The 13,888-nt window shown below is 51.2% G+C and overlaps 1 protein-coding gene across 1 annotated transcript; it reads left to right on the top strand.

Annotated features, from left to right (window-relative positions):
• Positions 1-2,467: 2,467 nt before the first annotated feature.
• PRODH2 (proline dehydrogenase 2) lies at positions 2,468-12,688 on the top strand. The gene is made up of 10 exons (XM_025914550.2): positions 2,468-2,708; positions 2,785-2,981; positions 3,062-3,200; positions 3,283-3,369; positions 6,819-6,899; positions 6,977-7,132; positions 7,209-7,375; positions 10,938-11,048; positions 11,447-11,532; positions 12,455-12,688. Exons 1-10 carry the CDS (start codon positions 2,532-2,534, stop codon positions 12,637-12,639), a joined length of 1,386 nt encoding a protein of 461 aa, XP_025770335.1. The 5' UTR covers positions 2,468-2,531; the 3' UTR covers positions 12,640-12,688.
• Positions 12,689-13,888: the final 1,200 nt, after the last annotated feature.

Here is a 13,888-nt window from a genome sequence, read left to right as displayed (position 1 = left end):
AGTTTTAGGGGTGCCTGGGTGGTTCAGTCTGTTAAGCATCCGACTTTGGCTCAAGTCATGATCTCGCAGTTTGTGAGTAAGAGCCCCGCATCGGGCTCTGTGCTGACAGTTTGAAGCCTGGAGGCAGCTTCAGATTCTGTGTCTCTCTCTCTGCTGCTCCCGCACTCGTGCTCTCTCTCTCTCTCTCTCTGAAAAATAAAGAAAACATTAAAGAAAACAGTTTAAAGACTTTTTTAGCTCAAGCTTTGCTGGATTTATAATCTAATTCCAGTCACGTGTTCTGTGAATTGAGTCCTGAAAACAGACTACACAAAGAAGTGGTTAAAATCTTGAGGCCTTGGGTCTCACAGTTGGTGAGATCGAGCCCTGCACTGGGGCTGTCAGCATGGAGCCTGTTTGGAATTCTCTCCCTCTCTCTCTCTCTCTCTCTCTCTCTCTCTCTCTCTCTCTGCCGCTCTCCCACTTGTGCATGCACACACGTGTTCTCTCTCAATAAAAAAATAAACTTAAAAAATTCTTGAGGCCTGAGGTCTGGGGGACAATGTCATTAAGCCCACGCTTGGCCATCAACTGGCTGTGTGATTTCAAGCAGGTATCTCCACCTCTCTGAGCCTCTGCTTTTAACACCCATGGATTAGGGGCTCATATGAGAGTCCCTGGATGCAGTACTCCAGGCGTGTTGTCATGCATCGTGGCCGGGAGCCTTGAACGCTGCTCGGTGGCACTGGGAGAGAACTAGAAGATTGTGCCTGGGGCACAAGAGACCCCATGGTCCTCTTCCCTTTGTTATTTTTTAAATTTTTCAATTAAACACATTTTTTTTTTAATTTGAGAGAGAGAGAGAGCAGGAGAGGGGGCAGAGAGAGATGAAAAAAAATCTCAAGAAGGCTCCGTGCTCAGCGAGGAGCCCGATACAGGGCCCAATCCCACCACCGTGAGATCATGACCTGAACTGAAATCAAGAGTCAGACGCTCAACCAACTGAGCCACCCAGGGGCTCCTTGCCTTTGCTATTTTTAAATCTATCTCCTTTCACTGTGATAAACCATAACGGTGAGTAAAACATCTCTTCTGAGTTCTGCGGATCCTTCTAGCCAATAACTGAACCTGAGGTGGTTTTAGAGATCCCCAAACACAGCAGTGATTAACTATATACCTCACCAGGAGCACAGGCACCAATGGAATTTTGCACACACAGTACCTAAAGATCACAGCCGGTACTTACTGAGCACATGTTGTGTCCCAGGCTGTGTGTGCACATGAACTCACTGGATCCTCACAACAGCCCCATGAGACTGATACTCGGATTAATGTTTCATTTTTATCTTGTTGTGAAATGTATTGTCTATTCAGGGGTATAAAATGCAAACGCAGGGCATTAAAAAATACATAATAACGTGAACAACTGAATCATCAGGTTAAGAAAGGACAGCCCCCGTGTGCCCCTGCCCAGTTACAGCACCTCTTCTCTGACTTTTGGGATAATCATTTCTTTTACTGTGTTTTCTTTACAGTTTGACCACGCATGTACATATTCCTAACACTGCTGTCACTTCCTTTTCCTTGCTTTCAGGTGCATTGAACAGAAGAATGCAGCATATCCTGTTTGGTGTCTGGCTTCTTTCACTCACTGCTATGGGTGTGAGATATTTTTTTAATATATATTTTTTAAGTTTATTTATTTGGGGGGGAATGGGCAGAGAGAGAGAGAGAGGGAGAGAATCCCAAGCAGGCTCTACACTGTCAGCGTGGAGCCCGACATGGGGCTCGAGCCCATGAATTGTGAGATCATGACCTGAGCCAAAACCAAGAACTGGACGCTCAACCGACTAAGCCACCCAGGCGCCCCTCTCCGTGTGTGAAATTTAACCATGTGGTTATACGCATCATTAGCCTGTTCTTTTTTCATTGCCGTATAGTAGTCCATTGTGTGAGCAGGCCACAATGTAGTTATCCATTCTCCAGCTGACAGAAATCTGGATGGTTTGCGGCTGTTACCAACAGTGCAGTTGTAAACGTTCCTTCCTCTTTATGTTTCCCGATGGCGATGTTCTCGAGGTTCTCTTTCTCAACGTTCTCTACGCTATATGCTCAGCATGGTACAGCTGGGTTACAGGTTATGAGCATTTGTAAATTTATTCAGTAAGTAACGCTACAATCTTTCCCATTTGAAGATGAAGCACTTGCAACAAGAGAGGTTAAGTAACTTTCCCAAGATCCCAACACCAGACTGCCTTGAACCCAGGGGTCTTGGCTCCGGAGTCGCACTTTCACTTAGCGTGGAGAGCACCTAGGAATTGTGAGCTGCTGTGCTGAGGGTGGTTGGGGGTTATTATTGGGGCTTTCCTCTCTTGTCCCGTTATTTTGAACTCTGTCCCCCTCAGTTAATAATTAACTGCCCCCCAAGGAGCCTATGATCCTAAAAGATTTGCCTTTCCCTGGCTACTGCCTGGTTAATCAGTCACTGTCCCTGGCCGGGCAAGGGGCACTTGGTAGACCTCTTTACTTGCTGTTGGAGCAGCTGGGGATTCATGATGCTCCGGACCTGTCGTGCGCTCTGTTCCCAGGCTGGGCCCTCCACTGGAGGCTGGCAGGCCCTAAACTTTGATGGTGGGGCTTTTCACCTCAAGGGCACAGGAGAGCTGACACGGGCTTTGCTGGTGTTACGGCTGTGTGCCTGGCCCCCTCTGGTCACACATGGCCTGGCGGTGAGCAGTGACCCTGGGGACGGGCCTGGGGGGTCCCCAGGGCTGGATTCTGAGCCCTTGCTCTGTGTCACTCCAGCTCCAGGCCTGGTCTCAGCGGCTCCTGGGCTCCCGGCTCTCGGGCGCACTTCTCCGAGCATCTGTCTACGGGCAGTTTGTAGCTGGTGAGACAGCAGAGGAGGTGAGGGGCTGCGTCCGGCAGCTCCAGGCCCTGGGCCTCCGGCCCCTGCTGGCCGTGCCCACTGAGGAGGAGCCCGACTCAGCTGTCAAGACTGGGTGAGTAGGGGCCAGGCCCTGGGAGGTTGGCAGGAAGGGGGGTGGCGGGCTCCAGAAGCTAATGCCTGCTGGCTGGGCAGCGAGGCCTGGTATGAGGGGAACCTCAGTGCTATGCTTCGGTGTGTGGACCTGTCACGAGGCCTCCTGGAGACCCCTGGCCCGACTGGGAACATCCTTATGCAGCTGAAGGTGACGGCGCTGACCAGCACTCGGCTCTGTGTAAGGGACAGACCAGATGGGGGAGGGGGGTATGGCTGCCTACCAGGTCCTCCTCACCACTCCACCCACTACCCTATTCCAGAAGGAGCTAACCACGTGGATCAGAAGACCAGGGGCTTCCTTGGAGCTGAGTCCTGAGAGGCTGGCAGCAGCTATGGACTCTGGGCAGGTAAAGACCTCAGGCTGGGGGAGAATGGATGGTTGGTGGGGAATGTGGGGGGAGCGGAGTTCTCTGCACTTGGATGTAGCAACCACCTGTAAGCGGGATATTCAAACTATGTAGCTACTGCTACTCCCCAGGCTTAGAATAATCAGAATAAGTATGCTATAGCCCTGGGGTCTGGTTGGAAGAGATGGAATATGGGTCATCTGGGGGTCTTGGGGAGGGGCCTGGGGGCTGGGAGTTCTCAGAGGAGGGAATGAGATGGTGGCTCTTTACCAACTAGAAGAAAGTAATCAGTATTTGGTCAATCAATTCAGCTATGCTATGTGCTGAATGGCTGGGAGTTGTGATTAGGCCAGTGGGGTTTTGGTTAATTCATTCATTCCTTTCTTTTTATTTGCATACACTATTTTTACCCTCCCTGCCATTGGCATCTGGCTTCGTGATGAACAAAGGGGCCCTCCTCCTCCCTGGGCCACTTGCTTTCCTTGGCATCCCTAAGAGCATCACACCTGGTTTTCCTTTTTCATCTCTGCTGGCTCATTCTCCATCCTTTTGGGCTCTTCCCTGCCTGTCTCTTAAATATGGAGGTTCCCCAAGGCTAGATGCTGGCTCCCTCCTCCTTACTCCTTAATCCCTTCAATGGGGCCTTCTTACCCACCCTATAGCCTCAGTTTCCCCAGTCTGTACTAAAGAGGCCCACGTTTATCTCCAGCCCTAGCTTTTTCCCTGAGCCCCTGGATATCCTCCAGACCCCTCACACCTAGCAGGTCCTACCCTGGCTTGAGTGTCTCGCCAAGGCTGCTGCCCTTCCTGTCCCCATCTCAGAGACATCCCCCTACCATCCCATGTCTCAGATTTGAGTCCCTACCCTCCCTGGTCTCCACAGTACAATTCACAACTTGTCCTGTTCACTGTCATATCCTCAGCCCCTGGCACCTAGATGAGATATGATAAGTAGACGTTAAATAGATGGATAAATGGAGCAAGTGATTTTTAAGCAATAAATTAATAGCGAAGAACTTACTGATCACTCACAATGCACCACACACTCTCCTAAGTGGCTCATATATGTTTGAAGGAAATGTTTACCCTGCCTGTGAGTGGGTATATAGAGTGATGGTTAAGAACTCAGGGTTTGAAGGTGCCTGAGTGGCCCTGTCAAGTTAAGCATCCAACTCTTGATTTCAGCTCAGGTCATTATTTCATAGTTCGTGAGATTGAGCCCCAAGTCAGGCTCTGTGCTGTTAGCATGGAGCCTGCTTTGGATTCTCTCTCTCCCTTTCTCTCTGCCTCTCCCCAACTTGCTCTCTCTCTCTCTCTTTCTCTCTCAAAATAAATAAATAAACTTTAAAAAAAAAAAAAGAACTCAGGGTTTGAGGAAGCCGTGTGGCTTTGGACAAGTGGTCTCGCCTCTCTGTGCTTCAGTTTCCCTCTCTGTAAAATGGGGGATGATAACAGTCCCTACTTCAGGGAGGTGAAGATTACGGGAGTTAAATTCTTGGTGAGGTATGTGAAATAGCACCAGGCACCGCGCAGGACCTTGATGAGGGTGGCCATCGCATACGGCGAGTTTTGCCAGTTTACCCCAGAACCCCCCCAAGACTCTGCCCTCAATTCTCCGATTGAGGAAAAGATGACTGGGCAGGTGCCCCATCTCTTCCCTCCTTCTGGAGAGTTTTCTCCACTAAGATCCGGGGGAGGTTTGCCATGTTCTCACAGCCCAATTCTGGGGGAGTTCCATTAGCGGACTTAGGCCTACATCTCCATGTGGATTCTGTTGGATATAATAGAACTAAGTCCCACCTGTTCCTCCTTCTTTAATTTCCCAATTTCTTTGAACTCACCTGGACTCCTTGCGTCACCCGCGGCTCACATTGACCCTTGGAATCTCCATAACAAGATCGTAAGTTAGGGACAAATATTATTTCCACATTACAGATGTGTTAATTCCCTGAATGTTTATTGACCACCTACCATGTGCCAGGTGCTGTGCTCCTCCAGGGGTGGAGGGTGGAGGGGACGATGACCAAGACAAACTCCCTGTCCTTGCTGGTCAGGGAGAGGCAAGAGACACTCAATAATTAAAACCAAAGCCGATACGGAACACGTGTCAGTAGGCATCATAGGGAATAGTAAGGCTGAGGAAGGAGAAAGGAAAGCCCCACATCGGGAGCTGCAAATTTGAACCAGGGAAAACCTCTCTGAGAAGGTGACATTGAAACAAAGACCTGGAGGAGAGGTGGGAGCGAGGTAAGTGGACATCTAGGGGAAGAGTGTTTCCCACAGTAGGAACAGCCAGAGCAAAGGCCCTGAGGCAGGAAGGTGCCAGGCGCGTTGCAAGAATAGCAGGGAGGCGAGTGTGCCTGGAGGGCAGTGAGCTCGGAGAGCTGAGGAGAGCAAAGCAGAGGGGCCGGATGGGTGGAGCCTTGTGGGCTGCAGTGAGGCTCTGGCCTTAGATGAGGATACTGAGGTCCTAAGAGACCTAATACAAGGCAACACTTAATGGCACTTACTATGACCTAGCTACTATTCTGTGCACTTTCTATGTGTTAATTCCTAGTTACCTCACTCACCAACCTTCAGTCTTCTCCCTGGAAAATGGAGCTTGGAATAACCATCTACTGGGATCGTTGTGAAGATTATATCAATAAGCTAGTATATGAAGTCATTTATTACAAATTGTTTAAAAAATTTTAGTGTTTATTTTTTTATTAAAAAATTTTAATGTTTTAATTTATTTTTGAGAGAGAGACACACAGAGTGAGAGCAGGGGAGGGGCAGAGAGAGACAGAGACACAGAATCCAAAGCAGGCTCCAGGCTCCGAGCTGACAGCACAGAGCCCAATGCGGGGCTCGAACCCATGAATGACGAGATCGTGACCCGAGCTGAAGTCGGATGCGGTGGAGGGGCAGAGAGGGGGAGAGAATCTTAAGCAGGCTCTGTGCTCAGCCTACAACCTGACAAGGGGCTCGATCTCACAACTCTGAGATCATGACCTGAGCCAAAATCAAGAGTCGGATACTTAACCGACTGAGCCACGCAGACACCCCGGAAATCGCTTATTATTATAATGACAACGTATACTGAGCGCTTATCATGCGCTGGGCCCCTCCCATTCTTGTGTCAAGGCACACTCCACACAGCAACTCCACGAGGTAGGTGCCATTATCGTCTAATCATTGAAAAAATAGACAACAAATGAGGCCCAGAGAGGTTATACCACTCATCCAAGGCCATACAGTAAGTGGTGGAACCAGGATTCAAACCCAGATCCTGGGTTCTTGACCACTTTATTTCCCTCAATAAATAGTATCCGTGTGATACAGCTACTTTTCATATTTCTAACGATGTCTAAACAGTTTTCCCTTCTCGGTGGTGGGGGAGAGGAGACGTAGGCCCTGGAAGGATCCAGTAACCCGAGCCATTCTCGCCTCCCCTCCTGCTCCCCCAGGACCTTCAGGTCTCCTGCCTCAACGCCGAGCAAAACCGGCATCTCCAGGCCTCTCTGGGCCGCTTGCACCGGGTAGTACAGGTAACATCTTCTGTGGCCTGACCCCACGACACCTCCTGGGCACCCTGACGCCTGACCACGGCCTCTCTCACCCTCAGCACGCCCGGGCCCAGCATGTGAGGCTCCTGGTGGACGCAGAGTACACCTTCCTGAACCCTGCGCTCTCTCTGCTGGTGGATGCCTTGGCCATGCGCTGGAACAGCCCCAGCGAAGGCGGGCCCTGGGTGTGGAACACTTACCAGGCCTATCTGCAGGTGTGTGGCACGCTCTGGGGGACGGAGGGTGGGGGTCCCGATGTCCTGACCCGAAGCTGCCGGGGTCCTCCGCCAGGACACACATGAGCGGCTGAGGCTGGCCGCCGAGGCCGCTGACAGGGCTGGCCTGGCCTTCGGAGTGAAGTTGGTACGAGGGGCATATCTGGACAAGGAGAGAGCGATGGCTCGGCACCAAGGGACAGAAGACCCCACTCAGCCTGACTATGAGGCTACCAATCGGAGGTAGGACTGGGCCAGATAGGCCTCTGAGATAAATGATAACCTCTAACCTCTCATCAGAACGCACTACATGATGCTGAGCTTCCTGTGTATGTCCATGTATTACTTCCTCTCCCCGGTTTAGGACATCGTCCCTTCCCACCCTGAACAGCAGCCTCCTCTTCGGGCTCCCTGCATCCTCCTTTGTCCCTCCCCCTCCCCAGTCTGTTCCCTACCGGCAGCCAGAGGGAGTCTATTAATATTGAAGTCAAATCCTGTCCCCCTTCGGTTCAAAACCCTCCCATGGCTCCCACTGCACCTCAATAAACCCCAAATCCTTAAAGCAGCCCACAGCCCCCTCATGATCTGAGCTTGTCACCTCTCTGACTTCTCTTCCTCCCGCTCTGCTCCTCACTCACTGCACTCCAGCCACACTGGCCTCCTCGATGATCCACAGGGCCTCTGCACTTCCTGTTCCCACTGCCTAGAACGTTCTCCCTCCACACAGCTGCATGGCTCAATCCCTCACCTCCTTACGTCTTTACTTATTGGTACCTTCTCAGGGGACCTTCCCTGCCCTCCCTATCAAAAACTAGAACGCCCACACCTACTCTCTTCCTGAATTTATTTTTCTCTTTAGCCCTTGCTTACTGGCATCTGAGGTTCTATACACTTTCGTATTCAATTGCACATTGTCTGTCTCCCCCCCTCTCTAGAGTGCGGGCTTGGGAGGGCAGGGGTTTCTGTTTTGTTCATTGCTGAACACCCAGTGCTTAGAATCATGCCTTCTACATGGTAGCTTCTGTACAGGTCTGTTCAAAACATAAATAAACAACCCCAGGAAGTAGGTACTATTATTATTACCCCCCACTTCAGAGGCAGGAACCCAGGCACGGAGAGATGGAATCACTTACCCAAGGTCACATAGCTCGTAAGTGGCAGGGCCATGTTTTGAACCCAGCAGGCTGGCCCTACAACCTGCATTCTTACTCACCTCCAATCATAGTGTGCTGGGAGCAAAATATGGGTGAGCTCCTTGGGCCCCCATCCCAGGACCCTAGGAAGGAGGAAATTGTTCCTTTACCACATGCTTTCTGATCACCTAATTTAGAGCAGGACCTGTGCTGGACCCTGGTCCCAGTATCAACCAAGGCGGTCCCCAGGCCCTGTCTGTGTAAAGCTTACAAAGTCTACCTCCATTTCACATTGGATCCAGAAGAGGTTTCTAGAGATGCAGGGACTGACCCAAGTTTACAAGGCAAGTGGTCAAGCCATGGCTGGAACTGAGGCTTGCCTCCAAGGCCCATGAGGGCTCCTACATACGGTTGTGCCCCACAGGCTTAATCACTGGCGCCATTATTATTTCTTTTTACTAAGATATAATTCATGTACCATAAAATCCACAGCTTTAAAGTATACAATTCAGTGGATTTTAGTATATTCACAAGGTTGTGCAACCATCGCCACTAATTCCAGAACATTTCATCACCCCCCAAAAGAAACCCTGCATCCATTAGCAGCAGTCACTCCCCATTCCTCTAATCTTTCTGTCTCTGTGGATTTGCATATTCTGGACATTCCCTATCAACGGAGTCGTAGAATGTATGGCCTTTCGTGCCTGGCCCCTTTCACTTAGCATAATGTTTTCAGGATTGTTGGAACCATGTTGTTGGATGAATCAGTACTTCATTCCCTCATACGTCCAAATAATATTCCACTGTATGGACGTACCACATTTTGTTTGGCCACTCATCAGCTGACAGACATTTGGATCGCTTCCACTTTGGGCCACTGTGACTAGTGCTGCTATGAACATTCCTGAGCACATTTTTGTGCAAATATACACTTCCAATTCGCTTGAAAGCTCAATCCTCTAGGAGTGGAATCACTGGGTTATACAGTAACTCCCTGTTTAACTTTGTGAGGAACTGCCAGATGGTTTTCCAAAGCTGCTGCACCTTTTTACATTCACACATTATACGTTCTGAATACATAATAAATTTGTGTGATTAAAAATCACAATGATTCAAAAATGAATACAGGCATACCTCACTTCCACCCAAATCCCCATCTCATTTTGGAGGCTCCTCGCCCTCCACGGGTAACCACTTTTGTTAGTTTGTTACACATTTCCTAAGGTCCTTTATGCATAAATAGGCAAACACAAAGGTTTTGTGTGTCAGTGCACGAAAGGTATCATGCCTGCACACCGCTCCGTTTTTCCACTCAACTGCTTATTTTAAAATTTTTTTTTCAACGTTTTTTATTTATTTTGGGGACAGAGAGAGACAGAGCATGAACGGGGGAGGGGCAGAGAGAGAGGGAGACACAGAATCGGAAGCAGGCTCCAGGCTCCGAGCCGTCAGCCCGGAGCCCGACGCGGGGCTCGAACTCCCGGACCGCGAGATCGTGACCTGGCTGAAGTCGGACGCTTAACCGACTGCGCCACCCAGGCGCCCCTCAACTGCTTATTTTAAAGGAAGAACAGTCTAGTGATAATAAATCCAGGCCCTGAAGCATCAGACAGCCTGGGTTGAAATCCCAGCCCAGCCACTTCTAGCTGTGTGGCCTGGGGGCAAGCTTCAGTCTTCCCCTCTGTAAAATGGAAATAACCAGAACGTCTACCTCATGGAGCTGACCTGAGAGTCAGAAGAGTGAATGTATGTGTGTCAGGCAGGACCCCCAGAGGAAACGGAATTCCAAGCAAAGGGCTTTAACTACAAAGAAACGTAGTAAAATGCACTCTCTTTATAGAGAATAGGAATACTGAGGAAGCCTGGAACCTACAACAGCACGAGGCTCTTAGGGCCCTTGTGCCGTAGCTGAGGAAGAGGGGCCACCCTAGAGATGTGACCACCCACAGAGCAGACAGGGTGAGCCAGGGAGGGGGCTGAGGGGTGAACTACCCCAAGCTCTCTCTCCTCCCACCTTCTGATCTCCTGCCCATGACACCATGGGTGATACAGGCCATAAACGTCAGTTTCCCGGGTAGGGGGCAGAGGAGGTCAGAGGACAGATCTGGCAGTCTGTCCAACTCAACTAGCCTAGTACATGAAGTCCTTAGGGTAGCGCTTGGCCTGCAGCAAGCTGGGAAAGCATTTGCCAGTCATCTCACCTTTCCATATCAGTGCCCAAGAGGGTCCTCATCCCTTCTCACGGCTGCCCGGCCCTCCACTCTCCATTGTGGGCCACCATTCGTTTCCACCAGTCTCCACTTACAGACAGTTGGGTTATTGCTACTCGTGTTCTGTAGATAATGCTGCAGTGAATGACCTTAGGTAAATTTCATCTTGTGCACGTGATGTGGCCCTTTGCCGTGAGACTGCCATTGTGCTAGGGGCTTTGACACCCTCATCTCACTCCATCCTCAGCAGCGCTGTTAGGTGAACTTGAATTGTTACAGGAGAGGAAAAAGGCTCAGAGAAGGGCTAACCCTTGCGCCTGGTGCAGGCGGAATGGAGGGACTTTCTGACTCCAGAGTACTTGCCCTTAGGCACCCCACCTCCCAAGGACAGGAGCCCTTAGTCCCTGGGGACTGACCCTTAATCAGCGGGTGCCATAATCTGAAGAGATCATCTCCCTTCAGCTACAGCCGCTGTCTGGAGCTGATGCTGACCCATGTGTCCCACCGTGGCCCCATGTGCCACCTCATGGTGGCTTCCCACAATGAGGAATCTGTCCGCCAGGCGACCAAGCGGTACGTAGAAGAATGGAAATAGGTACCCACAAGAAGGCCCCCTTCCTTCCTCTCCCTTGCTCACATGCCAGGGTGGGCAGAGGGGTGGGTGGTGGACGTGGAATAGGGGGAGGAACGGTGAGGGGCCAGTAGGTCCACAGGGGTTCTGGGGAGGCTGTTCAGACTAAACAAGACATTGCTCCTTATTTGCTGGGGCATAGAGAGGTCTGAGGGTCCCGGGGAAGGAGGTGGGACTCACTGGAGAGCTTTCCAGGGGCTTGAGAGCAGTGGTTCTCTATCACTGGGTTTGGAAGTACTTCAAAATTTTAGTAACTGAAACAGCCATATGACTGCATAATGGCTGCTTTCAGCTCTGATTCCAGCCACTGTCTGACTTGACGATGTGGCCTTGTTTGTAGCATGTGGGAGCTGGGCATTCCTTTGGATGGGCCTGTCTGTTTTGGACAACTTCTTGGGATGTGTGACCACGTCTCCTTGGCATTAGGTATGTGAATGGCCCCTTCTCCCCATACCCGACCACCATGCCCCACCCAGTCCTAGGCCTCTTTCCCTCCCAGCCACATCCCTTCTCGCATTCCCAACCAATGCCTGGCCAGCCTCCCATCCAGACCCTTCCGGATACATCTGTTGTTCCCATTATCTGAAGGCCTTGCCTGCCTGTCTCTGAGCCTGCTGTCTGTTGGTTTTGTTGGTGCTTGATCATGGTGTCTTATTTCCTGTGTGCTTTGTTATCTTTCCTGTGTTGTTCCCCTGGGTCTGAGACCAGAAGATTTATGTTTTCTTCTGCAGGCACTAAGGGGTACAAAACCACTTTACCCTAAATTCAGAGCTTGAGGTTTCTTGAGGCATCTCAGTGATGCAACTTTGAGCTACAAATATGTGAGAGGGCTGATCCAAGGCCTCAGTCTCTCAGAGATGGGTTTCTGTTTTCTTCTGTGCTCCACTTACGGTCAAGGCCATCATTCCCTGTGAGTGGGGGAAGGTGGGAGGGTTGACTTCTGGTTAGCTCTTACACGGAGGGTGCAGCTTGATTTGGGGGAGTTCCCCATTACAACTCTCACCCTGGTCAGGCTCTGGGCCTCGATCTCTGCACCCCCTCAACTCTGCAAAGTCATCAAATAGCAGCTCACTTTTGCCTTCAGGGTGGAAGGACTTCCTGTGCATCCCTTCCCTCCGGGTGCTCACTTTCTCTTAATTTTGGATTAGTAAGCTCCTTACTCTTTTGGCAGTATTTTTATAACTTTAAGAAGATTTTCTAAATGTTTACTGCAGGATTTCTAGTTTTCTAAGTGGGAGATTTTATCCAACTCTCCTAGTCTGCCATGTCCTCCGAAATGAAAGTCTCTGTTCCAGATGGGGCCTCACCCCAAACAGGTGTTCATACCCTGCCAACACTCTCTCCACAGGGCAGGCCGGCTATGCCGTGTATAAGTCCATCCCTTACGGTTCCCTGGAGGAGGTGATCCCCTACCTGATCCGGAGGGCGCAGGAGAACCGGAGCGTGCTGCATGGTGCCCGCAGGGAACAGAAGCTGCTCAGCCAAGAACTTCGGAGGAGGCTGCTGGGGCGGGGCCTGAGGGTTCCCCATTAGCACCCCCAGGGGTCCTGTGGTTAATAAAGATCCTGGGAGCTATCGCCCAGGCCGCTGTCCTGCACTGAAGCCGCCTCCTTGGGGAAGGACTAATCTCAACCTCAGTCAGCCCATGCTAGGGAGACCTTTAGCTGACCCTGGAGCACAGCAAGGGCATTGATCAAAGACTTACGATGCCTCTCCCTAACCCCAAGGCAGCCTATCCTGCAATGGGCCTGGGATCAGTCAAGTAACTGATGTGGGTGCTTTCTTAACTCCAGTGGATGTCCAGATAAAGAGTAGACTTTGAAGTACTGCATCAAGAGGCCGGGAGGGGCAGAGGGAAGAGGCAAACCACTCATTCACTTGGTAAGCATTTACTGAGGCTCCTTCTGAGCTACACTCTGAGGTGAACAAGGCTGAGGACACAACAGTGCCGAAGACAACTCTGCAGGCCCTGCCTCACAGAGCTTAGTCAGTAGTGGTAGACAGATCCGTCTTCACACAAGGACAGCCTGGTGGATCAAGAGGGCTTCCCAGAGAATTCATAAGACTAACCAAGTGAATGCTGAGCAGAGCATTCAAAAGCAAGGGCATATGCATAGACAGAAAAGTGTGGAACAGACGGGGGAGTGGGGAGACAGGGATGGAAGGGTAGGCAGGCCAGGTGATGCCATCTTGGATGCCAGACTTCAGGGCTTGGACTCCGTCCCAGGGGCGTCAGGATGCCCTGGGGAGTCGGGACAGTTTCAGGTAAGGGAGGGACAGAGTTAGGCCTGGCTTAATAAGATTTCCCTGGTGCCATGGAGAGGGTGTACCACAGTGGGGCGACAGGCTGGGAGCCGGAAGGAAGCTGGGGTAAGAAATCCCTGCAGGCAGCTGGAGCACGGCAGGGCTGTAACAAACTGAGGAGGGGGCTGGCTGATGGAAAGGACACTCAGGAGGCTGAGTGGATAGGCCCTCGGCAGACAGACTGGATGGGAGGGAGACATTGCAGGGAGAGGCCCAAGGCTCTGGCTTGAAGAGGGGGGACCCTGAGGTGGGGACTGGGGAAGAAATGCAGTTTGGGGGAGATATTACGGCAAGCGTGGGACCCAGTGGATGTGAGGGTCCCAGGGGATTCCCAGGGGGAGGTGTCCAGGACACTGCGGGCCCCAGGTTTGGGGCAAAGAGATGAGGCTGGGGCAAGGAAAGGGAGGAAACAGCCCACGGGGATGGTGAGAAGCGTGGGAAGAAGACAGCCAAGGACAGGGATGAGGAAAGGCCCACC

This window comes from Puma concolor, chromosome E2 (assembly GCF_028749965.1).
Source record: "Puma concolor isolate L17-30 chromosome E2, mPumCon1.1.hap2, whole genome shotgun sequence".
In the NCBI taxonomy this organism is placed as follows: Eukaryota; Metazoa; Chordata; class Mammalia; order Carnivora; family Felidae; genus Puma; species Puma concolor.
This window is presented reverse-complemented; position numbering and strand designations above follow the sequence as displayed.